Here is a 24110-nt window from a genome sequence, read left to right as displayed (position 1 = left end):
GAAAAGAAATGATTACAGTTTAAGAGACTTCTGGGATAACATCAAACACACTACTAGTTGCATCACAGAGGTCTCAGAAGAAGAAGAAAGAGAGAAAGGGCCTGAGAAAATATTTGAAGAGATAATAGCTGAAAACCTCCCTAACCTGGGAAAGGAAATATTCACCCAGTTTCAGGAAGCACAGAGAGTCCCATACAGGATTAACCCCAAGAGGAACACATCAAGACACACTGTAATCAAAATGACAAAAATTAAAGATAAAGAGAGAATACTAAAAGCAGCAAGGGAAAAGCAATCCATAACATACAAGAGGACTCCTCTGAGGCTGTCAGCTGATTTTTCAGCAGAAATTGCAGGCCACAAGGGAGCGGCGTGATATATTTAAAGTAATGAAAGAGAAAATCCTATAATCAAGAATTCTCTACCCAGCAAGGCTCTCATTCAGATTTGATGAAGAAATCAAAAGCATTACCCACGAGAAAAAGCTAAAAGAAATGACCACCACCAAACCAGCTTTACAACAACTGTTAAAGGAACTTCTCTAAGTGAAAAAGAAAAGGCCACAAAGTATAACATAAAGCTATAGTAATCAAAACAGTATGACAGTGACATAAAAAGAGACAATACGCCAATGGAACAGGATTGAGAGTCCAGAAATAAACACATGAATATTCCGTCAACAAATATTTGACAAAGGAGCCAAGAATACTCAGTGGAGAAGGCAGTCTCTTTAATAAAGGGAAATTAGATATTCACATAAAAAGGAGTGAAACTAGACCCCTATCATACCCCACTCAAAAAAAATCAACTCAAAATAGATTATAGACTTAAATATAAGTCCTGAAGCCATAAAACTCCTGGAAGAAAATATAGGAAACAAAGCTCCCTGACATAGGTCTTAGGAACAATTTTTTAAATTTCACACCTAAAGCATTAGCACTAAAATTAAAGATCAACAAATGGGACTACATAAAATGAAAAAGCAAAAGAAATAACCAACAAAATGAAAAGGCAACCTACAGAATGGGAGAAAATATTTGCAAATCATGTATCTGATCAGAGGTTCATATCTAAAACGTATAAGCATACGACTCAATAGCCGAAACAAAACAAAACAAAACAAAACAAACAAAAACCAAATAATACTATGTTAAAAAGGGCAAAGGACCTAAATAGATATTTTTCCAAAGAAGAAATTCAAATAGCCAACAGGTACACGAAAAGATGCTCAACTTGACTAATCATCAGGGACATGCAAATTAAAAGCACAATGAGATACTACCTCATGCCTGTTAGAATGGCCATCATGAAAAAAATGAATGCTAACAAATGCTGGGGCAAATGCAGAGAAAGGGAGCCCTGGTGCACTGTTGGTGGGATTGTAAATTGGTGCAGCTACTACAGAAAACAGTATGGAGGATCCTTAAAAACTTAAAAATAAAACGACCATAGGATCCATCCACCCTATTTCTGGGTATATCGCCAAAGGAAATGAAATCACTATCTCAAAGAGATAACTGTGCTTCCATGTTTATTGCAGCATTATTTACAAAACATGGAAACAACCTAAGTGTCCATCAACAAGTGAACAGGTAACACAACATTGTAAAATGGCTATAACTCAATTTAAAAAAGTGTTAAAAAAAAAAAAAAAGATTATACTATGACAGTGACACAGCAAAAAAAAAAAAAAACAAATGAACAGATAACGAAGATGAAGATGTGAGATAGACAGGTAGATAGAGATACAGAGCTTTCATATATATATATGTAATATATATATTTAAAAAATACACACACACACACACACACACACACACACACAATGGAATACTATTCAGCCATAAAGAAGAAAATCCTGCAATTTGCAACAACATGGAATACTATTCAGCCATAAAGAAGAAAATCCTGCAATTTGCAACAACATGGATGGACCTTCAGGGGGTTATGCTAAGTGAAATAAGTCAGACAGAGAAAGACAAACACTGTACAATCTCACAAATCTAAAGCAGAAGCTAAAGCCAAAACACTCAAACCAAATTCATAGAAAAAGAAATCAGATTTGTGATTGCCAGAGGTCAGGAGGTGGTGGTGGGAACTGAATAAAGGTGGTCAAGGGCACAAACGTCCAGGCATAAGATAAGTAAGTCGTGGGGATGTAATGTACACCATGATGACTATAGTGAACAGTGCTGTATGGTATATTTGAAAGTTGCTAAAAGAGCAAATTCTGAAACATTTCTGTAACTATATGAAGTGATGGATATTAACTGTGGTTCTCATTTTGCAGTACATGTATGTCAAGTCATTCTGCTGTGCACTTTAAATGTGTACAGTGCTGTATGTTGATTATATTTCAAAAACATTCAAAGAATGTGCGTCGAACTGCAATAATTCTACCTAATAAAACTGAAAAAGGAGAAAAAAATTGAAAGAAAAAAATAAAAAGAAAGGTCTGCTGCTTAAGCCACTCCTTTGGTGGTACTTTGTTACAATAGCCCTGCAAAACCAGTACACAGAGTGTGTCAAGATGGATGGGTAGATGGATAGATAAATGGATGGATGCTCAATATAACAAAATGTCTGGATATTTGCTCGTCAGCCTGTTGTAATTGGCTCTCTCAAAAGTGAGCTGAGGAGGAGCTTTCATTTCCTGCTTCATGTATCTATGTTATTTGCTATTTTCACACTAAGCATGTATTACTTTCATAATAAAAAGCTCACACAAGCAGGACTTCCAGTTTCTAGGCCAGCAAGTGAGGAGCTTAGAAGTCACCATTCCGTCCTAACAGCAAGTAGTTAAAAGCTGAACTGACAAATCAACAACTCTTCTTAAGTTCACAAGAGAAGTGTGGTCACAGCGCAGTCTACTCTCCCTAAAATCGAGGAGACACAGAGGCAAACACAAAGCATCGCAACTTCCTGGATCAGAATTAAGCCTCCATGGGAACCAGTGCCCGGGAAGGAAAACCTGAATTATAATTTACAAATAGCTAAAGGCTAGTTGTGGACAAGTCTGACAGATAAAAACACCAGGAGGACCCAGTCACAAGGGGAGGCACCATACTTTTGTGAGGTTTACCCCCAGGAGCTCAACCAGGTTATTACCCTAAATATCAGAGAAAAAAATCCCCCTGTGCTTCCAACAGAGGGAGGAGTAAAGGAACCATTTTAAAATACAAGCAAACTTCAGAGATATTGTGAGTTCAGTTCCAGACTACCATAATAAAGCAAATACCACAGCGAAGTGAGTCACACCCATTCTGTAGCTTCCAAGTGCATATAAAAGTTATGTTTACACTATAGTATAGCCAATTAAATGTGCAGTAGTGTTTTGTCTAAAAAAATGTGTACACTTTAAAAATATTGCTAAAAATGCTGACAGTCATTCAAGCCTTCAGTGAGTCATAATCTCGGCTGGTGGAGGGTCTTGACTCAGTGTCGATGGCTGCTGACTGATCAGGGTGGTGGTTTCTGAGGGTTAGAGGTGGCTGTGGCCACAAGACGACAATGACGTTTGGCACATTGACTGACTGTTCCTTTCACTTGAATTGTACGGTTATTAATTGGCCTAACTTCAATCTTGTTGTGTCTCTGGGAATAAAGAAACCCACTGAGAAGGAGAGAGACATGAGAACAGCCTGTCTGTGGAGCAGTCAGAACACACACAGCATTTATCAGTTAAGTTCACCATACTTTTAAGGGTGTGATCTGTGGTGTTCCAAAACAATTACAACAGAAACATCAAAAATTGCTGATCCGGGATCACAACAAATATAATAATATATGTTATAACAAATATAATAATCATTTAAAAGTCTGAAATGTTGTGAGAATTATCCAGATGTGACCCAGGGACTCACTGAAGTGAGCAAATGCTATTGGAAAATGGTGGGAACAGATTGTTCAACACAGGGTTGCCACAAACCTTTAATTTAAAAAAAAGAAATGCAATATCTGTGAAGCACAATAAAGCAAAGATCAGTAAACTGACATATGCCTGTATACCAGAAGTACTTTGTTTGTTTTAATAATATTTGTCTTCAGGAGACGGTAGTTACCCAAAGCCTAACCTGCTGGGATATTATTAGAGCCTAAATGATATTAGGGCAGGCAAATACTCAACTTCAGCCCACACTAGCCATCCTGTTCTACTAATAAGGGAGGAAAAAACTAAGAAGCAGTTGAAAAGTGCTGAGAAGTTACAGTCCAGAGGTATAAACTCACTAAAAGGCAGACCTAATCATAGGATTATAGACTGCTTCCCCTTTCCCTACACTTCATTAACACATTACTGAAGTCTTATTTATAGCAGTTCCCTTTATCCAGTACATCACGTCCAGCTATCAGGAATAAATTACAAGACATTTTGAAAGGCAAAAAATAGTTTGAAGAGACAGAGAAAACACCAGAAACAGATTCAGATATGAGAAGAAAGTGAAATTACCAGACCAGGAATTTAAAACAATTATGATTAATACCCTAAGGGTTCTTTTTTTTTTAATTTCATTTTATTGAGTTCTAGTCAGTTTACAACGTTGTGTCAATTTCCAGTGTAAGCACAATTTTTCAGTTATACATGAACATACATATATTCATTGTCACATTCTTTTTCACCGTGAGCTACCACAACATCTTGTATATATTTCCCTGTGCTGTACAGTATAATCTTGTTTATCTATTCTATAGATAGATACCTGTAGGTATCTACAAATTTCAGTTCTAATGGATTAAATAGATAGAAGAACAGATGGGCAATGTAAGCAGAGAAAGGGAAATTTCAAGAAACAAACAAACAAACAAACAAACAAACAAACAAAACCTCTAAAGATAAAAACAAAACAGAACGAAACACTGTAACAGAAGAGAAGACTGCCTTTGATGGGATTATTGGTAGACTAGACACTGCTGAGTAAAGAATCTCTGAGCTTGACGATATCTCAATAGAAACATCCAAAACCAAAAAGTAAACAAACAAACAAAAAGACTGAAAAAAAAACCCATCAGAATATCCAAGAACTGTGGAATAACTATAAAAGTTGTTGTACACACAACACACACGTAATGGAACACCTGAAGGAGAAGTGAGAAGAGAAGGATTATGGGAAACAAATACCACCAGGAATTTCCCCCAAATTAATTTCACACATGAAACCACAGATCCAGGAGGCTGAGAGAATACCAAGCAAAGTAAATTCTAAAAAAAAAAAAAAAAAGTAGCTCGAGAGCTAAGCATATAATTTTCAGAATGCAGAAAATCAAAGATAAAGGAGAAATCCTGAAAGAAGCCAGAGGAGGGAAAATATTTTGTTAAGGAGCAAAGATAGAAATTACAACTGATTTATCCTCAGAAAATATGCAAAGAAGGAGAGAATGGAGTAAAATATTTAGTGTTGAGAGAAAAAAAAAACAAACCTAGAATTCTGTACCCTGTGAAATTAGTCATCAAAAATGAAAGACAAATAAAGACTTTCTCAAACAAAAACTGAGGGAATTTGTTTCCAATAAACTGCCTTGCAAGAAGTGTTTTTTAAAAACATTCTTTAGAGAGAAGGAAAATAATATACATCAAATGTACATAAAGAAAGGAAGAGCAGAGAAGGAACAAGTGAACATAAAATTCTTATTCTTAAATGATCAAACAGATGACATCCTGTTCAAAATAATAGAAACAATGTATTCAATTATTTATGTTTATATGTGTTATATGCTTATCTATAAATGAATGACAGCAATTATACAAGGGACAGAAAAGAGAAATTAAGGTTACTTTGTTTTAAGGTATTCACACTGTGAAGTGGTTTATTGGAAAGTAGATTTGGATTAGTTGTAAATACATATTGCAAACTCTGGAGCAACCACTAAGAAAAGGTTTTTTTTTAAAGTATAATGTGTATGCTAAGAAAAGACAAAATGGAATTATATAAAAGGTCCAGTTAAAGTCACAAAAGGCAGCAAAGAGATGAAGACAAAAATAGAATCAAAGAACAAGTATAACAAATGAACACAGGAGCAAATATGAGATATTAATCCAACTATGTCAATAACTAGTTTGAACATCAGTGGTCTAAATGAACCAATTAAAAGGCAGATATTGTAGAATGAACAAAAAATAAGAGCCAACTGTATGTTGTTTATAAGAAACTCACTTCAAATATAAAATACAGATTAAAAGTACAGGGGTAGAAAAAATTAAAAATAAAAAAATAAAAGTAAAGGGATAGAGAAAGATACACCATCCCAACACTAATCAATTGGAAGCAGAGAATATGTGGCATAAAAAAAATACACACACACACACACACACACACACGCACGCACGCATGCACAATGGAATATTATTCAGCCTTAAAAAAAGAAAACCTTGCCATTTGTGACAACATGAATAAACCCAGAGGATATTATGTTAAGTGATATAAGCCAGACAAAGAAAGACAAATATCATATAATCTCACTTATATGGGGAATTTTTTTAAAAAGCTGAATTCTTAGAAACAGAGTAGAATGTTGGTTACCAGAGGATGGGGTGGTGGGGATGGGGGAAAAGAGGACAGCGTAACTAAATAGGTGAAGGTGCTAAGCCATGTTCCAGTTAAGGATTTAGAGACATCCAGGCAAAAGATGAGAAGACCTGGAGTATGAGTGTTGTCTCTGAAGAAACTGAGATCAGCATCTCTCAGCAGACCCTGGAGCGAGAACGAGGACCAGTGCCCCGAAATCAAAGAAGGTGCCGCATGGAAATAAGAACTGTGGGTGGTGCAGCGATGACCAGCATGCTTAGAAGTTTTCACACGTAAAACAGGTGACTCTCCTTGTGAATGTCATAGAAGCAAGTGTTTTGCTCAATGGTGAACAGGACTGCACAATTCCTAAGGTGTCTTTCCGCTCTGAGAATCTCCAGTCCCGTAGACGTAACTACCTTACTAGCAGTACCTAGTATCTACTGCTCCGAGCTACACATATTGCCTCTTCCATTCTCTTCCCTCGACTCCATCTGATTAACTTTTTCTAGAAGTAACCCCCATTCACCTTTTCCAAATAACGCATCCCTGAAGGTAAGCTGCTTTATTGCTGACACACTTATGAAGACTTACCCCAGTTTCTGCAGGTTACACTGTGGATTCTTTGCTTTTTCACATAATATTCCAACTCCTGAGTCTCCCAGGGCATTTTCTCCCAAGTAGAGTCTGGTCAGGGAGTGTTTGGTGCTCAGGACGGACGCGAGATCCTCACAGCAGGCTGATGTGAGATGGCAACTGACCAACCTTTCGCAGACAGAGATGGCAGAATGTCACAAGACCTCTCTCACCCCACTCTCCACTCTGCTGTGAGTCAAGGAAGCCACTTGTCCTGCCCCTGCTTCTAGCCTAGTCTGCACATGGGAGGAGGACATCCAAGCTCTATATTAATGTTTTGTTTCCTTTTCTGTTTGCTGTAATAGCAAATAAACACCTTCCAAGCATGTGTGATGTTACAGCATCTTCCTAGACCCCTACACTTATTATGATTGTGGTGAAATTTGCGTAACATAACATTTACCGTTGTGAGCATTTGTAAGTGTACAATTCAGTGGTACTTAAGTACATTCACATTATTGTGCAACTGTCACCACCACCCCTCTCCAGAACTCTTATCATCTTCCCAAATTGACTCTGTACCCAGTAAACGATAACTCCCAATTCCCCTCCCCTGAACCCCTGGAAACCATCATTCTATCTCCTATCTCTTTGAATTCGCCCATTCTAAGTACTGCATGTAAGTGGAATCATATACAATATTTGCATTGTTTTTTTTTTTTTTACTGAGTATAAAGTCCTGTCTTGCTTTGCTTTTTTTTAATAATAGGCACCCTAATGGGTGTGAATCAGCCCCACTATTTTCAAGGGCTTTCTTTTCTTCTTCAAAATTCAAATCTCCCAGAAGCATTCAGTAAAGAACTACATAGAATGTGAAGTGTCTGCATTGTCTTAGCACTTTTCCTATTCAGTGTGGACGAAGGCCTTGCCATGAAGTCCCAAAACTCTTCTAAAGCAATGCAATACATTGGTTTCATTTTCTCAGCTAAATACCTTAAAGGCAAGCATGGTTTGTTTATCATCATCATCATCATCATCATCATCATTATCATTATTAAAGTTTCTCCAGGGCTCAGAAGTGGCTTTTCCCACAACAAACACTAACTGAATTAATTATTGACAAACACCCAGAGATAAACACAGGGAATCCTCTGAGCAGCCAAGGCCATTCTCACACTAAAATTCTAACCCATCGGGGACTCACTGAAGCCACAGCTCATGCTTCTGAAGGGAAATTAGTTCCGACTCACCAGAGCTTCTTCAAATTGCAGAAGAGATGCCTGAGTCCCACACACAAAAGCCTGATCCCGAAGTCTCCCAGGGCATTGTGGCTCAGATCCAGCTCCACCAGCTTCTGGTTGTTGCTCAGCACTGAGGAGATGTTGAAGCAGCACTGGTGGGAAAGGCAGCACTGCCCCAGCCTTCACGCCAAGCACAGAAACGGAAAACGTCAGAACGTGGGCTCTGCTTTTCTGTCCCTGCCTTCTGGTCCGTGCTCGTTTTCAGCACAGACAGGGGCGCTTGCTTTCCCAGGTTGCAAAGAGAAAGTTATAGCTAAGTCTTCATGAAGCCATCATCTTTCAAGACTACAGTTCAAGACGTATCAGGAAGTTAGTTCTCAGGCTCGCTGGCTCACAGTCTGAGGTCAGTTGGGGAGATCCCTCTGTAAATAAAGGTCAGCTCTCAAATGTCCTCTCTAGGGTTGTTTCTATCTACCTATTCCCTTGGCCAACCTTGTCCTGCTGTTCTGTTTGATGATTAAAAAAAAAAAAAAAATAAGCACCGTGGGTTTTTTAAGGGGGAGGGGGAGGTAATTCGGTTTATTTTTTTAATGGAGGTACTGGGGATTGAACCCAGGACCTTGTGCACGCTAAGCATGTGCTCTACCACTGAGCTATACCCTCCCCACTCTGTTTGATGGTTGAACCCCAGCCCTCTATCCAGACTGAAGGAGCAAACAAGGTCTGGTTCTTGATTTGTTTTACACACACACACACACACACACACACACACACACACACACACACACTCGCTGTCACTACCACCAACAATTAGTCCCTATCAGAGGAGCAAGACTAATATTCCAGCTCATTTCCAGGCTAATAGTTCAAATGTCTTAGCACTTGTTGGATCACCTTTTCTGCCCCCATTTCCACACCAACCAGAAGGAAATGGATAACTGGATCTTTATCTGCAAAACACCTCATTCTCATCCGTGTCTCCCTGTTTGTGTCTCACTTTCTGGAATCACACAGGGGCGCACCCACAAGGGAGATGGGTAGAGTGGCATGGGATGAAGGTGGAGAGGCAGATTGGGTGTCAAAACTAGCCAGACCCCTGAAGACAAGAAGAAGATTTTACAGTTTATCAAAAGAGCAAATAGGGGGAGGGTATAGCTCAAGTGGTAGCGCGCATGCTTAGCACGCATGAGGTCGTGGGTTCAATCCCCAGTGCCTCCATTAAAAAAAACCTAATAATAAATAAATAGACGTAATGACCTCCCCCACAGAATAAGTAAATAAATAAAATGGGGCCATTAAATAAAAAGCACTTAAGTAATGAAATGGCATATTTGAAGTATAATTTTCTAAATAACCCTCTGTCTTCTGTCCAGAGAATGACTGATGGGTGGCAAAGTGGACGCAGGGAGACCAAACAGCCCAGATGCATTCAATATGTATTTCTGAGCACTAACGCATGGTAAGAAGATTGTCCAGACATTATAGTGACAACTGCAAGACAAACAGGAATCCTGTCATGAGAAATTGATAGTCTTGGAGGTCACTGCAGAATCCAGGCAAATAATGGTGGTCGTTGGACCTGGGCTGGTGGAGTGAGGATGAGGAAAAGTGGGCAATGGCTTGTACAGTAAGTAAAATTTGTAAGATCTGTGATGGGGTGGTTATGACGAGCAAGAGAGGAAGGTATGAAAACATCCTGGAGTGGTGGGCTTCAACGCTGGCTACGGAGCTCATCAAAAGTGCAGGTTCATGATGCAAGAGGGCTGAAGGGATGGCTCATGCAACTATGTGCTCAACTCAAGGCATGTGAGTCTGATCCACAGTGTGGGCTCAGAGCAAGCATTTTATTAGTAAAGCGACAGGAGACTCCCTGTGACAAGTTAACCTACACAAAATATTTTGATGGGTTCCAGCTCAGGTGGCGCTTCTATGATGAAGCGCTTCAATCTCAGCTATGAGCGTGGCTGATGAAGAAATAAAAGCTCCTAAAAGTCATGCCCTTTCATACCACCAGCAAGTGACTTCTTTTCAGTTCCCCTTTATCCTTCCCTATCTGAAACTTCCCAAACTCCTGGCTTCCAATCTATTTTTGCCTTCTCACTTGTTATGGACTGAATTGTATCCCCCAGAAAATTTCATGTTGAAGTCTCAACCCCTAGGACCTCAAATGTGGACTATATTTGGAGATAGGGCGTTAAAGAGGTAATCAAGTTAAAGTCGGGTCATTGAGGCAGACCCTAATCCGATGTAACTGGTATCCTTGAGAGATGAGGGAATCAGACACTCACACAAAGACCATGTGAAGATACAGGGAGAGGACAAGTCACCTACAAGCCAAGCAGAGAGGCCTCAGGAGAAACCAACCCTGCTGGCAACTTCATCTCGGACTTCCAGTCTCCAGGACTATGAGAAGATTAATTTCTGTTGTTTAAGGCTCCCAGTGTCTGGTACTTTGTTATGGCAGCATCAGACAACTAATAAACCACTAATCTGGTTCTACTCCCTCTCTGTCTCTTTCTCTCTCTCTCACACACACACACACACATACACGTGGTTTCTTACCACAGTCTGCGAATGTTGCAGGTAGGTTGCTGGAGTGTTTCACATAACACCTTCATCCCTGGGTCTCCCAGATTATTGCCACTGAGGTTTAATTCAGTGAGGTTCCAGTTATTGCTCAGAACTGAGAAGATGCCCCTGCAAAAGCTGGAAGTGAGATAGTTCACCAACCTAGAAATCAGAAGGAAGGAAGAAGGAGAGAAGACAAAGTCAATCTCTAAGAATAGCAAACTGAAGCCAGGGGCCAGGAGTGGCTGACACCAGTTCAGAGGCCTCCCAGGATTTAAGAAATGAGTCACAGAATCAAAGATTGTCCGTTGAGGAATGAAAAAGTTCAGAGGAGCCTTGGCAAGACCGTTCTGCGCACCTTGGGAAAGAAAGAGCCTGTGGTGAATAGATTAAGATGCAATAAACACACACACAATGGAATATTACTCAGCCATACAAAATAATACAATTTTATCATTTGCAACAACATAGATGGACTTGGAGGGTGTTACACTGAGTGAAATAAGTGAAAGAAATACTGTATGATATCACTTATATGCAGAATCTAAAACATACAACTAGTGAATATAACAAAAAAGAAACAGACAGATATAGAGAACTGGCAGTTACCAGTGAGAAGCAAGAAGGTGGGCGGGGCAAGAGAAAGGTAGGGGTTTAAGAGGTACAGACTACTATGTGTAAAATAAATAAGCTACAAGAATATATGGTACACAGAGAAAGACAAATATCATATGATATCACCTATGTATGGAATCTAAAAGATGATACAAATGAACTTACATACAGAACAGAAACAGACTCACAGACATAGGAAACAAACTTACGGTTATCAAAGGGGAAAGGGCAGGGGGAGGGATAAATTAGGAGTTTGGGATCAGTATATACAAACGACTATATACAAAATAGATAAACAACAAGGTCCTACTGTTTAGCACAGTGAACTGTAGTCAATATCTTGTAATAAACTATAATGAAAAAGTATATATATATATATGTATAACTGAATCACTATGCTGTACACCAGAAACTACCACATTATAAATCAACTGTACATCAATTAAAAAAAAAAAAAGAAAGCTCACAGAGATAAGCTAGTCAAAATTCTTCTGGTTGCACTGAAGAAAAATTGGGGGGAAAAAAGAATATATGGTACAGCACAGAAAATATAACCAATATTTTATAATAACTATAAACGGAATATAACCTTTAAAAATTGTGGCTCACTATGTTGTACACCTGAAACTTAAATAATATTGTACATAAACTATACCTCGATAAACAAATAAAATTTAAAATAAAAAAGTTAAGAAAGAGCCAAGGACTTTAGTGAGCACCCTCTGGCCCCTCCCTCTGGCATCCTTCTCCTCCCTCCCTCATCCGTCAGCTGCCCTGCCCATGGCCCTGCACACTCTGCCGAGTGGCCCAGAGGCTAGTGCTCGTACTGGCACATAATGTGAGCAGTGCTCTCAAAAATCCCTAGGCCAGGCCACACCATAGGAATAAAGTCAGTATCTCTGAGGTGGGACCAAGTACACTGATATTTTTAAGACTTCCAGGTGGTTCCAACACGCAGCTCTTATTAAAATGCAGATTCTGACTTAATAGATCCTAGGATCAGGCCTGCAATCCTGCACTTCTAACAGGCACAGGGTAGAAGCCCACGCTGCTGGTCCTTAGACGGTTCTAAAACACACAAAGCAAGCTCCTGCCCTCAGAAGAAGGGAGCTGTCATCTAGCAAGACAGGTGTCAGGCTTCCCATCAGGAGTTTGAGTCTGAGTCTCTGCCGGCCTTCCTCACAGCTGTGTGGTCTTGGTTAAGTGTCTTGCTTTCTCAGCCTTAATTTTAGAGCTCTGGTAAGCCGGTCTTCTTCTCTCACTCCATCTCTCTCTCTCTCTCTTTCTCCCCCTCTCCCATCTTCTTTACAGCTATTTTGAACTATCTGTCATTGTCAATGGCACCTGCTTTCCCAGCTCCCACCCTTTGAACCCACTGTTCCCTCCGTCTGGGCTGCCAACACTTGGCCCTCTGGTGCCCCATCCTTCAAGGATCCGACTGGTCAAAGTCTCCCCCTGCGTCTCAGATGCACCCCACAAGTGTTCTCACCAAAGCCCATCCCCTCTACCACCTGCCCTTGTCTCCTGACTGTCCCCACAACCCAGCTGTTAAGTCACTGTGAGCAGGACCTGGGTCTTAGCTACCAGTGAAGCCCCAGCAGGCCGTCCTTGATGAACCAACAATAAATAGAAAGGCCATCCTGTTAATGGTGCCAAGGCAAAGAGAGAGCTGTGACTTACTGCTGCCAGTAGAAAGGTGAGCCGCCTTTCTCCTTAATTTTGTCCCATGGTGAGTGTCTTCTATAGAGGTTAAACCCAAGCATTCCAAATCAAAACTACAATGAGGTGTCACCTCACACCAGTCAGACTGGTCATCACTAAAAAGGTCTACAAACAATAAATGCTGGAGAGGCTGTGGAGAAAAGGGAGCCCTCCTACACTGCTGGTGGGAATGTAAATTGGTGCAGCCACTTTGGAGGACAGTATGGAGATTACTTTAAAAACTAAAAATAGGTTTGCCATGATCTAGCAATCCCCCTCCTGGGCTTATATCTGGAAGTAACTCTAATTCAAAAAGATACATGCACCCCAATGTTCATAGCAGCACTATTTACAATAGCTAATACATGGAGGCAACCTAAATGTCCATCAACAGAGGACTGGATAAAGAAGTTGTGGTATATTTATACAACGGAATGCTACTCAGCCATAAAAAAGAATGAAATAATGTCATTTGCAGCAACATAGATGGACCTGAAGATCGTCATTCTAAATGAAGTAAGCCAGAAAGAGAAAGAACAATACCATATGATATCACTTACATATAGACTCTAAAAAGGAAAAAAAAAGACACAAATGATCTTATTTACAAAACAGAAACAGACTCACAGACATAGAAAACAAATTTATAGTTACCAGAGGAGAAAGGGGGTGGGAAGGGATAAATTGGGAGTTTGAAATTTGCAGATACTAACTACCATATATAAAATAGATAAACAACAAGTTCATACTGGATAGCACAGGGAGCTATATTCAATATCTCATAATAACCTTTAATGAAAAAGAATATGAAAATGAATATATGTATGTATATGTATGACTGAACCTTTTTGCTGTACACCAGAGACTGACACAACATTGTAAACTGACTATACTTCAATTAAAAAAAAACAAACAAAAAACCCCAAGCATTCACAGAGCCGCCACCTCCCCATAGCCACTGTAGCTATGACAGTTTCCGTGCAGGGACTTAGAAGTCAGGGAACTCAGCCACTTCACTGTACAGCCACAGCAAATTGGCTTCCAACTCCCTAGCAGGTGGATGAACAGAGCCTGAAGGGGGTGGCTGTTGGTGAATGCCTGGTTGCAAACACAAGGTGGGGGCCTCGGAGCACTCTCTCCTTTCCAGCCCCATGTCCCTCGACTTCCCCTCATTGGTTGTTCCAGGGAAGCCACATTCCCTCCCCATCTTCCCCAACATGAATACTCTTTCTCAGACCACACTGATGACTTCATACCAGATTGCACTGCCAAAATCCCTTTACCTTCTCCTCCACTCACCCACATCCTATCAATTCTTCAAGGCAGGCTCAAATTTCACTCCTCCGAGACCCTCCCCCACCGCCAGCAGCCAACGCTAAGAGCCCTCTGTCCTCTGTGTTCCTGGGCAGAGTCACTGGGGCTGTTTTGCCCCTTAGGTACTGACAGGCAATTATGCACGAAAGCCCCAAGTAAGTTGCGAGCGATCTGAGTTGGCATTTTTACGCAGTTCTTTTCCCCACATAATACTTGGTGCTAAATTCACATCCACCAAACATTTGCTCATTGGTTCCTTGAGTTTTTTCTCAAGCCATTTGTCCACCTACCCTTCCCCTACTAGTCCCCTATCTGCCAATGAAGGTGTCTGGTAGAAATGGGAGGGGGTGGCATTATTATGTAGCTGTGGCAACTGCATTTACAAGACAGCTGAGAAGAGGGGAGAGGGAGCAGGTGCCAAGGGAAGGTGGCTAGAAAGAAGACATCTCCTGTCACCTTACCGCTGAGAATACGCAACAGGGGGCTCGGAGGGGACACAGTGGTCCACTTCAGAGTATTGAACCCCTTCCTCCTCCCCTTTCTCCTCCTCCTCTTCCTCCTCCTCCTCCTTGGGTGAGTTATGGAGCAACCTCAGGGAAAGTGATTCCACATGGCGACAGTTCTCAATGCAAAAAGAAGAAACCACGTGGTCCATTCTGGTGGAGAGGTTGATCTCAATTTGGGGGAAATGGACCATGGCCCTTTGCAGAAAGTCCTCCTCCTGCATCTCATACAAACAGTAGAACAGTTCCAGCTGGCTGGGCTCAGCTTGTAGCTTCTTGGCCGTGGCTTTCGCCTCGATCCATTTCAGCAGCTCCAGCCTGATTTTCTGAGAGATCTTGCAACTCAGTTTTTTCTCCAGGTAGGACGTTCTCTCCTGGTTTACAAGACCAAAGAGGAAACGGACAACGAAAATCAGATACCCCTTTTCAAATTTGCCATAGTTTTCAAGAAGGACGGTCACGTCCCGGGTGGGAAGCTTGGAACAGCTCCGCGGTGTGTTCCTCCTCTCCCCCTGAACCTCCTCCTCGAGCAGGTAGTACATGGCAGCAAAGAACTCCTGGAAAGTCATGTGGTTGAAGCTGTAGAATTTCTCACAGTCCACTTCCTTTTGGAATAGGTTCATCCTCAGGAAAGCAGACATATCTGCCTTCTGCAGGCCGTGATTCCTGAGATCGCACTCCTCAAATAGGATTTTCTGGTTCCAGATGCCATCTGCAGCCAACGAGCAGAGACCCCGGAGGTTGGCGGAGACCTGGTGCTCCCGGCTCCCTCCTTGAGATTGCAACAGACTGGAGAGGAAGAATATATAGACGGCAGTGGTGGTCTTGGACGTCCGAGCAAGACTCTTGCCACTGTCCATCTGCTGTTTCAGCCCAGTGCACACAATCCAGCAGACCAGGGGAATAAAGCACATGGTGAAGAGGATCTCATTCTCCTGAATCAGCCGGAAGGCTTCCCTGGCTTGCTGCTCATCTGAGAAATACTTAAAGAAATATTCTTTCCTCTTGGCCTCTGAGAAACCCAGGATCTCCACATGGCGAGCCCGGCCCAGCAAGTGCTGAAGTTTCTCCAGGGCCACCGGTCTCGTGGTGATGAGCAGGGAGGCTTCGGGGAGCAGTCTTTTTCTAATGAGGCTGCTCAGGAGAATGTCTCCCCGCTCCACCTTCTTCCAGTTTGTGCAGAGGGCCTCCGTGTGCTCGTCAAAGGCACCTTGCAGCTCATCGAAGCCGTCCATGAGGAAGAGGATCCGGGAAGGCTTGCTCACGATCTTGCCTATGGGTGGGTATGGGTCAGGGCAGCAGCTGGCAATCAGGTCCCCCAGGCTCCTCTGGGTCCCGAGGCTCACCTCCCGGCAGTGGATGTAAAACAAGTAGTCAAATCTGTCCTGGTAAAGCTTCCCTGAGGCCCAGTCCAGCATGATCTTCCTGGCCAGGATTGTCTTCCCGATGCCCGCTGCTCCCTGGAATACCACCGTGTGCACAGGATCAGAGTGTTGGTCCTCGGGATCAAACAGCGTCTCCAAGTTCATGGAGCTCACGGGTCCATCCCGCATCTTGGCCGAGGTCCTCCCAATGGCCAGGAGTTCGTGCTCCCTCTCCTGCTGGCTCCGATGCTCCTTGATGAGACGCAGCCGGGTGAAACGCTTGTTGAGGTTCACGCTCTCACCCAGACGGGCGTTCCTGTCTTTGATGCACTGAAATCTGCTTCGCACGTGATTCCTGTACTTCTTACAGTAATCTGCAGCAGAGACAGAAAGTTAGACTTTGGAATAAGCCTGAGCACATCCACCCAGCGATGAGCTATCAGCAGGGACCCGTGGGTCGGTAAGGAGCGGTCACTGGAATTGAGAAACGGGAGATGAGATGCCATTTCTCTCCACTAGCTTGGGTATGGACGGACCCAGAAAATCCAGGATGTCAAAATCCTCCTATGCACGGTTCAGCAGAAGAACAGCAAAGAGCTATATGCACTGCGCCTGGCCAGAAAATCCTTTTCTATTCAGTCTTACTCCGTTAGTCTGCAGCTCATGTCTTTCAAAACCAGAAACGCTCGATTGCCTCTCCTTGGTTCTGGGACTGCCAGGAGCCGTGCAAACATTCATCTATATCCCTTCAGCTAAAGTGGATTTCCTGAGACAGGACTTTGCACCCCAGGGAGCAGGAACATGTTAGGATCACCAAGCTATCCAGCTTTCCAGCTTCGAGTACCTACCGAACCAGGTCTCCAAACCCAATTGGAAGTGCTACCTGCCCCACCCTCACCCCTCCCACCGGCTTACCTTTCTTTTTTTTACAAACAGAGATTCTGGAAAGGAATCCGAGTAAACCCATCCACTCCTCTTCAAGGCTTTCTTCCCGGCATATCACAGAAACATTGGCATTGTCTGAGAATAAAAGGAAGGAAAACACAGTGTCAAAAACCAGGACTCCTGATTAAGGTGATGTAATTGAGAGCTAGTATCTGACACCTGGCACCAGTCAAAGGCACCTGCCCTGAACATCTCCCAAACCAAAGCACAGCTCAGTCGATGTCCCTTTGGGGGCATTCCTGTACTCCTGACGTCAGAGCAATAGCATTGTGTCCGCACTGTACCCAGCCACAGAATCAGCCTCCCAGGCCTGGAAATTAAATGGCAAATATGTGAGGCAGGCAAGTATTCTTTTAGCCTTACTTGACTTTGGCAGACTCCCTCCCTGGTACTCCGGTTTTGAGGCCAGCGCCCCACTCTCCAATATCCCCAGGATGGCCAAAGGCCAGCAGGATCATCCTTCTTTGACCCCAAAGGCCTGGAATTCATCTTCCCCACATTCTGAGTCTTCAAGAGTAAGAATAACCAACCTGGCTTATGTCTAACTCAGTATTCAGAATCCCGGCTGACTTTAGATTCACCTAGAAAGCTTTAAAAATGTGTAGAATAGATACACAAGATTATACTGTACAGCACAGGGAAATACATACAAGATCTTGTGGCAGCTCACGGTGAAAAAGAATGCTACAATGAATATATGTATGTTCACGTATAACTGAAAAATTGTGCTCTACACTGGAATTTGACACAACCTTGTAAAATGACTATAACTCAATAAAATAAAATTAAAAAAAAAACTGATTCCAGGACTCCACCCACGGTGATCCTTTTTCAGTTCTCTGAGGTGGAGCCCAGGCACCATTATATTTTGGGGAGGGGGTGAGGGAGGTAATTAGCTTTATTTTCTTATTTATTTATTATTTATTTTTAATGGAGTTACTGGGGATTGAACCCAGGGCCTCATGCGTCAAAGCAGGCACTCTACCACTGAGCTATACCCTCTCCGTTCAGGCAACATTATATCCTAAAAGCTCCAACGTGCATCCACAGTTGACAATCACAATCTAAACAATCGCTAAATAACACATCCCAAAGAGGTGTCCTACGGGAGAAACTAGACACAGCAGAACAAGAGCCAGGTACCAGGGGAAATAGATGGGACAGACGCCTTTCGGTGGGCAGGAACCCAAGCGCTACATAAAGGATTCCTGATCGGTGTCTTGTCTGCCTATTCTGAGTGCAAATGCTATTAACCCAACACACACAAAACCACAAAACAAAATCTAAACATTAACTCACACCAAGATCAAACCTTAATTCTTACCTAAAACCTAACCTTAGCCACTGACCCCCTACACACACACACAAAACACAAAATACTTCTACCCCTAGTTAGAATTCTTCCCTCCCAAAATGCAGACGTGGAAGCCAAACGGCATAGTGGTTAAGAGCCAGGCTTCCGCCAAAGACACACTTGGCACTGAATCCCAGCCTGGGCTCTGACTAGAACAGAGCCACAGACAACCCAGCACCTCTTCCAGGCTCACTTCACATGGTCGTGCAACCATCTCTGGAATTCTTTTTCATCCTGTAAAACTGAAACTCTATACCCAGTAAACAACAACTCCCTGTTCCCTGCTCCCTAGGGCCCCTGGCAACCCCCACTTTCTGTCTCTATGACTTTGACTCTTCTAGGTGCCTCTTATAAATGGAAGCATAAAGTATTTGTCCTTTTGTGTCGGGCTAATTTCCCTCAGTGTAATGAAATTGATAGTGCATTCGGAAAAGTGCAGGCCTCCTGGGGTTCTGGTGAGGAATAAACAAAACCCACAAAAACTGCTCAGCAAACTACTTCTGCAACTGTGATGATTACAGTTTAATTTGGTTATTTACGTATGTAAGCACTGACACAGTTATAATTGTGTTATTACACACGGCTTGTTGAAAACATCCCACTGGTGTACACACCCCTGCCTCCTGCCCCCATATTATTTTTCTCTCCCTTGTTACACTCATGTTGCATCTCCTGACCTGACTTGCTGATTCTTTTTTTTTTTTTTTTTGGCACTATAGATACATTTAAAGTGACTTTAGATATGCCAGTGTAGACAATACAAAGTTGGAAATAAAAACGGTAAACATAACAATTCGTTAGAAAACAGAAGAAGACTTATGTCTATAAAACCGACTTCACGTGGCTTGGGGGCACCGTGTACACACATTGTACATTTCTGTGTGTTTCAGTGTCCATGTAAGTTTTTTAGGGCTTTCACTGGCTTTACGAGTGAAAAGCTTGTGCCTTCCTGGAGGTGCCTTTGTTTTAATTGCAAGCATTTTATAATTTTGTATGGATGTCTATTTTCTCTAAATATTTTGCTTTCAGTAGAATGTTTTCCAACTCTGTCTAGCATGTTACCAGTGGATTGGCAGAATGGCTTTTTATTGATTGGTAAAGTTTGTTGCCTACGCTTTTTACCTTAGGCTTCCACAATTGAATAAAAATTATTGGCAAAAAAAAAAAAAAAAAGGTGGCAACACGGATGAAGCTTAAGGATGTTTATGCTAGGTGAAATAACAGACACAAAAAGACAAATGCTGTATGATTCCACTCATAAAAGGTACCGAAATAATGGGGAGGGTATAGCTCAGTAGTAGAGCACATGCTTAGCATGTACAAGGTCCTGGGTTCAATCCCCAGCACCTCTGTTAAAAAAATAAATAAATAAGTTAAAAATAAATAAATAAACCTAATTACCCCCCCAATATTTTTTTAAAAAATACTTGAATAGTCAAATTCATAGTAACATAAAGTGGTGGTTGCCAGGGGCTGAGGGGAGGGCAGAATGAGTAATTCTTGTTTAATGGGTACAGAGTTTTGCAATATCAAAAAGAGTTCTGGAGATTGCACAACAATGTGAATGTGCTTAATACTACTGAATCATATACTTAAAAACAGTCAATAGCAAGTTTTATATTACTTGTATTTTATTACAATTAAAAAAAAAATACTTGTCTTCCTTCCACTCACCCCATTCTGGCTCCTCCCTCTTAGCCTTCTCGTAAAGGTCTCTCCTGTTGATTGCAGCAAAAATCCATGTGGCCATGGCCCACGCCTTTTCTTCCCCGTTGAAGTCGATCATCAGAGTGGCTAGATCCACATGGTCTGCTTTCTCTGTGTGACCCCGAGGAAGTGAGACGTAGCCCTTCTGAGGAGGATAGTCTTCTAAGTACATCTTGAATTTCTTAAAGTCTACATCTTCCAGGTCCTCCAGGTAACGAGCCAGCTTGCAGCGGATGCTTGCCATGCTTGGATGCAGCCCTGGTCAGAGTCCCTGAGCGTAGGTCCACGCTGGGAAGTCAGGTGGTGAAAACAGCATATGCGTAAGAAGTCTTTTTAAAAGTGCACCCTGTATGGCACAGGGAATTGTACGCAATATCTTGTAAGAACCTATAATGAAAAAGAATATGAAAACGAATAGATGTATATGTATGTGTGACTGAAACATTAATGCTGTGCACCAGAAACTGACACATTGTAACTGACTATACTTCAATAAAAAGTCAAGAACAAAAAATAAAAACAAAAATGACATCTGAACAGAGATCTGAATAAATTTAAAAGTGAGCAGAAAAAAAAAGTGTGCACACCAAAAAGGAAATTTCTCATACAAGTATATTTTACTATTAATGACCTCTCTACACATATTTTTTTAGAAGTCCACTCTCAGAGAGAACTAAACTATCAAAAACCCAGAAAAGTATCACCAGGCTATATAACAAGTTGCCCTCTTTAGTTTTGAAAAGTGAACCATATACTTACCAGAAGGTTTTCCTATTGGCTTGACCCAAGAGTGCGTCCTGAGCCATGGAAGAAAGCTGTCTCTTTGGAGAGAAATAATAATTAAACCCCCAAAACAATCACGTTAACGCAATGGGCGCCTTCAACCACCTCATGATGCCAGCTTGACCAATTGCCAAGAGAACTTTGGTCCCAGTGATTACTGGCTATGTATACACGACCTTGGACAAGCTCCTCACTATCCCTCAACTTCAGTTTCCTCATCTATAAAATGCCAGAGTGGCAAAGATGTTTTTCGCATTCCTTCCAACTGAAAGACTCTGGTTTCTCGTTTCTGTTTTGACCCGAGGACAGATGAATGAGGGACAAAAGAAGAAATGGGCCAGGAAATGAGTAATTATGGTGATAACAAGAGCAACTAGAGACAGACAAGGAGAGAGAAACATGCCGAGGAGGGGATGGTCTGCAACAGCCCTTTATCAGTCCATGGACTGATGAAAACTGAAATGAGATGGTGTTGAGATGCTTAAGGGAGAATGACAGACACATTTCTTTAATGTCTCTTTGCAAAATTCACAATCAAAATTGATATTAGCACTCACATTTATTGTGGGCTTCTCATGGGCAAGGTGCCACACTGATACCTTTTCTCATCTAGCCCACACCAAGCCGGATGAGGTGCTTTGTATTTTTAGCACCGTTTTGTGGAGGTAGAGACTGAGTCTCAGGCTGAGTGACACAGGAAGGAGCAAAGCCAGGATTTAGACCAGGGTCACTGATTCCTGAGCCATGCCCCTAATATTGCACTTTTCTCCGCCTGAAAATGTGTGAGACCATTTCTTCTGCCATATAAGTAGGTATCTCAGACAGACAGGAGGAGAAATAAAGACAATAAAATAGGTGGTTAAAAAGCAGCCCTTTCCCAGGATCTAACATGGGCAGTCTTCTGTTACAGTGTTCACCCACTCAGGTTTCCTCACTAGACTTCGAGTTCCGCAAAGACTATAAATCCGACGCTATACGTCTTTTGATCATACACATCTCCTAGATTTTGGATGGAGGAATGCGCTGGCTTTGTTTCGGATTGATCCCTTCATATCACTGAATTTGTAAAGCAAGACATCAGCCCAAAGCCGTAAGTGATGCTAAAGGAAGCGGGAAGGCCCCTGAAGCTGCAGGAATCTCCAAGCTGGAATTTATAAAGACCGCAGTTTCATGTTCATGACATCTCAGTCATGCTCCTCTCTCCTTCCATCTCCATTCTTGCCTCTTCACTCCTGGCCTCATGCACCCCGCCCCCCCCCCCAAATCCATCCCCTTATGTATTTAGCAGGTGATGGGAGGGGAGGGGGAACTCCAGGGACTCCCCAGCTCTGCAGACCCTCCCAGGTCCTACTCCATCAACCTTCCCATCCATACCAGGACTCTGCCTCTCCTCTGTGCTCCCCTATCTCTTACCTCAGCGCACTTCGCTCTGACCTTTACCTCCTCTGTTCCTTGATTTCTAAAGATGCTCACTTTCTAGTATGCATCCCATTTAAACACTCCCTGGGGGAATGCTTGGCCAATTGTTGAGCCGTGGGCGTAAGCTGCGATTGCGGTTCCCGTCCTCACCCACCACCCCCACCCCCACATACACACACATGCATTTGCACACATAGCACCCAAATACTGGTAAACATAAAAGAACATTCGAGAAACATTGTTGAAGAACAGACTTGAAGGCTGGCAGAAGAAGTCCCCAGTCAAGTCCTGGCCCTTGGCACACTCTCCCCGTTCTTCCCCTGGCCTTTCAGCCACCCCACTCCACAGAGCTGGACTCACCCAGATGCCAGCCTCAGGAACAGCCAGAAAGGAAACTAGATGCATTTATAGCAGTCACAGCCCAGCAGGGGCAGGAAGGATGTGGCCTCAGTCTGGAGTGAGCACGCTTGCATCACAGGCAAAGGCAGAGACTAACGGTTACTCACATCGCTGGATTTTCCAAACAAGTTCTCAGTGCTGAGCCTGGCTGTAGCCACAGAGATCTGGCCTCTCCTCAGTGGCCACTGGGGTGAAGAATGAGAGGAAATTGCTGCTCGGTGGATGTTCCCTCTGACTCTGACAGCAGCCACGTGAGAGCTGTGACAACAAGGAGAGGTGAGGGATGGAGGAGCCCTTTGGAGGTGGTAGGTAGAGAATCAAGGGCACGGCCTGGCGTCAAACTGCAGATCCTATGCACTTTTAAGCCATCACAGGAAGGCAGTCAGCAGATAGCACAACAATCGCTTGTTATTTTTTTAACCATTTTATTGGGGTAAGTCTATACCTGTGAAGCCATCACCACCATCTAGACCTTAAGCGCACTTATCACCTCACGAAGTGTCTCCCCACCTATTAAGATTATGATTATTATTTTGTGTGTGTGATGAGAACACATAACATAAGATCCACCCTTTTATTAAGTACATGGTACAGTATTATTAACCGTAGGTTCTATGCTGTAAGCAGGTCTCTGGGACTTAGTCATCTCGCATGACAGAAACTGTACCCTCTGACTAGCACCCCCCTTCTGCCTCTCCCTGGCTCCTGACAACTTCCATTCTACTCTCTGTTTCTACAGATCTGATTTTTTGATACTATGTATGAGTGACTCCATTCCGTATGTCTTTCCTGTCTGATTTATTTCACTTTGCATAATGTCATCAAAGTCCAGCCATGCTGTTGCAAATGGCAGGATTTCCATCTTTCTGGTGGCTGAATAACATTCCACTGTGCATATATACCACATCTTCTTTATCCATTCATCTGTGGAGGGACACTTTGGTTGTCTTTTTCCATTCCTCTATTTATGGACACGTCGTTTCCACATCTTGGCTGCTGTGAATAATGCCACAATGAACATGGGAGCAGGTATCTCTTCAAGGTCTTAATTTCAAAAAAAAAAAAAAAAAATCCTGATTTTGACTCCTTTAGACAGGCACAAACTCTACTCCCTGACTCAC

The 24110-nt window shown here is 42.4% G+C and overlaps 1 protein-coding gene across 2 annotated transcripts in view; it reads right to left on the bottom strand.

The window, feature by feature from the left end:
• NLRP3 (NLR family pyrin domain containing 3) overlaps positions 1–23183 on the bottom strand; it is a 36140-nt gene extending 12957 nt beyond the window's left edge. Inside the window, exons 1-7 of one of the 2 annotated variants that reach the window (XM_074361058.1) lie at positions 22951–23183; positions 20356–20775; positions 17298–17402; positions 14977–16756; positions 10880–11047; positions 8327–8497; positions 7095–7265 (exon numbers count right to left, since the gene is read on the bottom strand). In XM_074361058.1, coding sequence (XP_074217159.1) covers positions 7095–7265; positions 8327–8497; positions 10880–11047; positions 14977–16756; positions 17298–17402; positions 20356–20632 — 2672 coding nt within the window. In that variant the 5' untranslated portion in view covers positions 20633–20775; positions 22951–23183. Of the gene's footprint in view, positions 1–7094; positions 7266–8326; positions 8498–10879; positions 11048–14976; positions 16757–17297; positions 17403–20355; positions 20776–21147; positions 22867–22950 lie in introns of those variants that run through there. The other variant, XM_010950280.3, reaches the window with a different exon arrangement.
• Positions 23184–24110: the final 927 nt, after the last annotated feature.

This window comes from Camelus bactrianus, chromosome 3 (assembly GCF_048773025.1).
Source record: "Camelus bactrianus isolate YW-2024 breed Bactrian camel chromosome 3, ASM4877302v1, whole genome shotgun sequence".
NCBI classification, from domain to species: domain Eukaryota; kingdom Metazoa; phylum Chordata; class Mammalia; order Artiodactyla; family Camelidae; genus Camelus; species Camelus bactrianus.
Note: the sequence above shows the minus strand (reverse complement) of the source record. Positions and strands in the feature narration are given on the sequence as shown.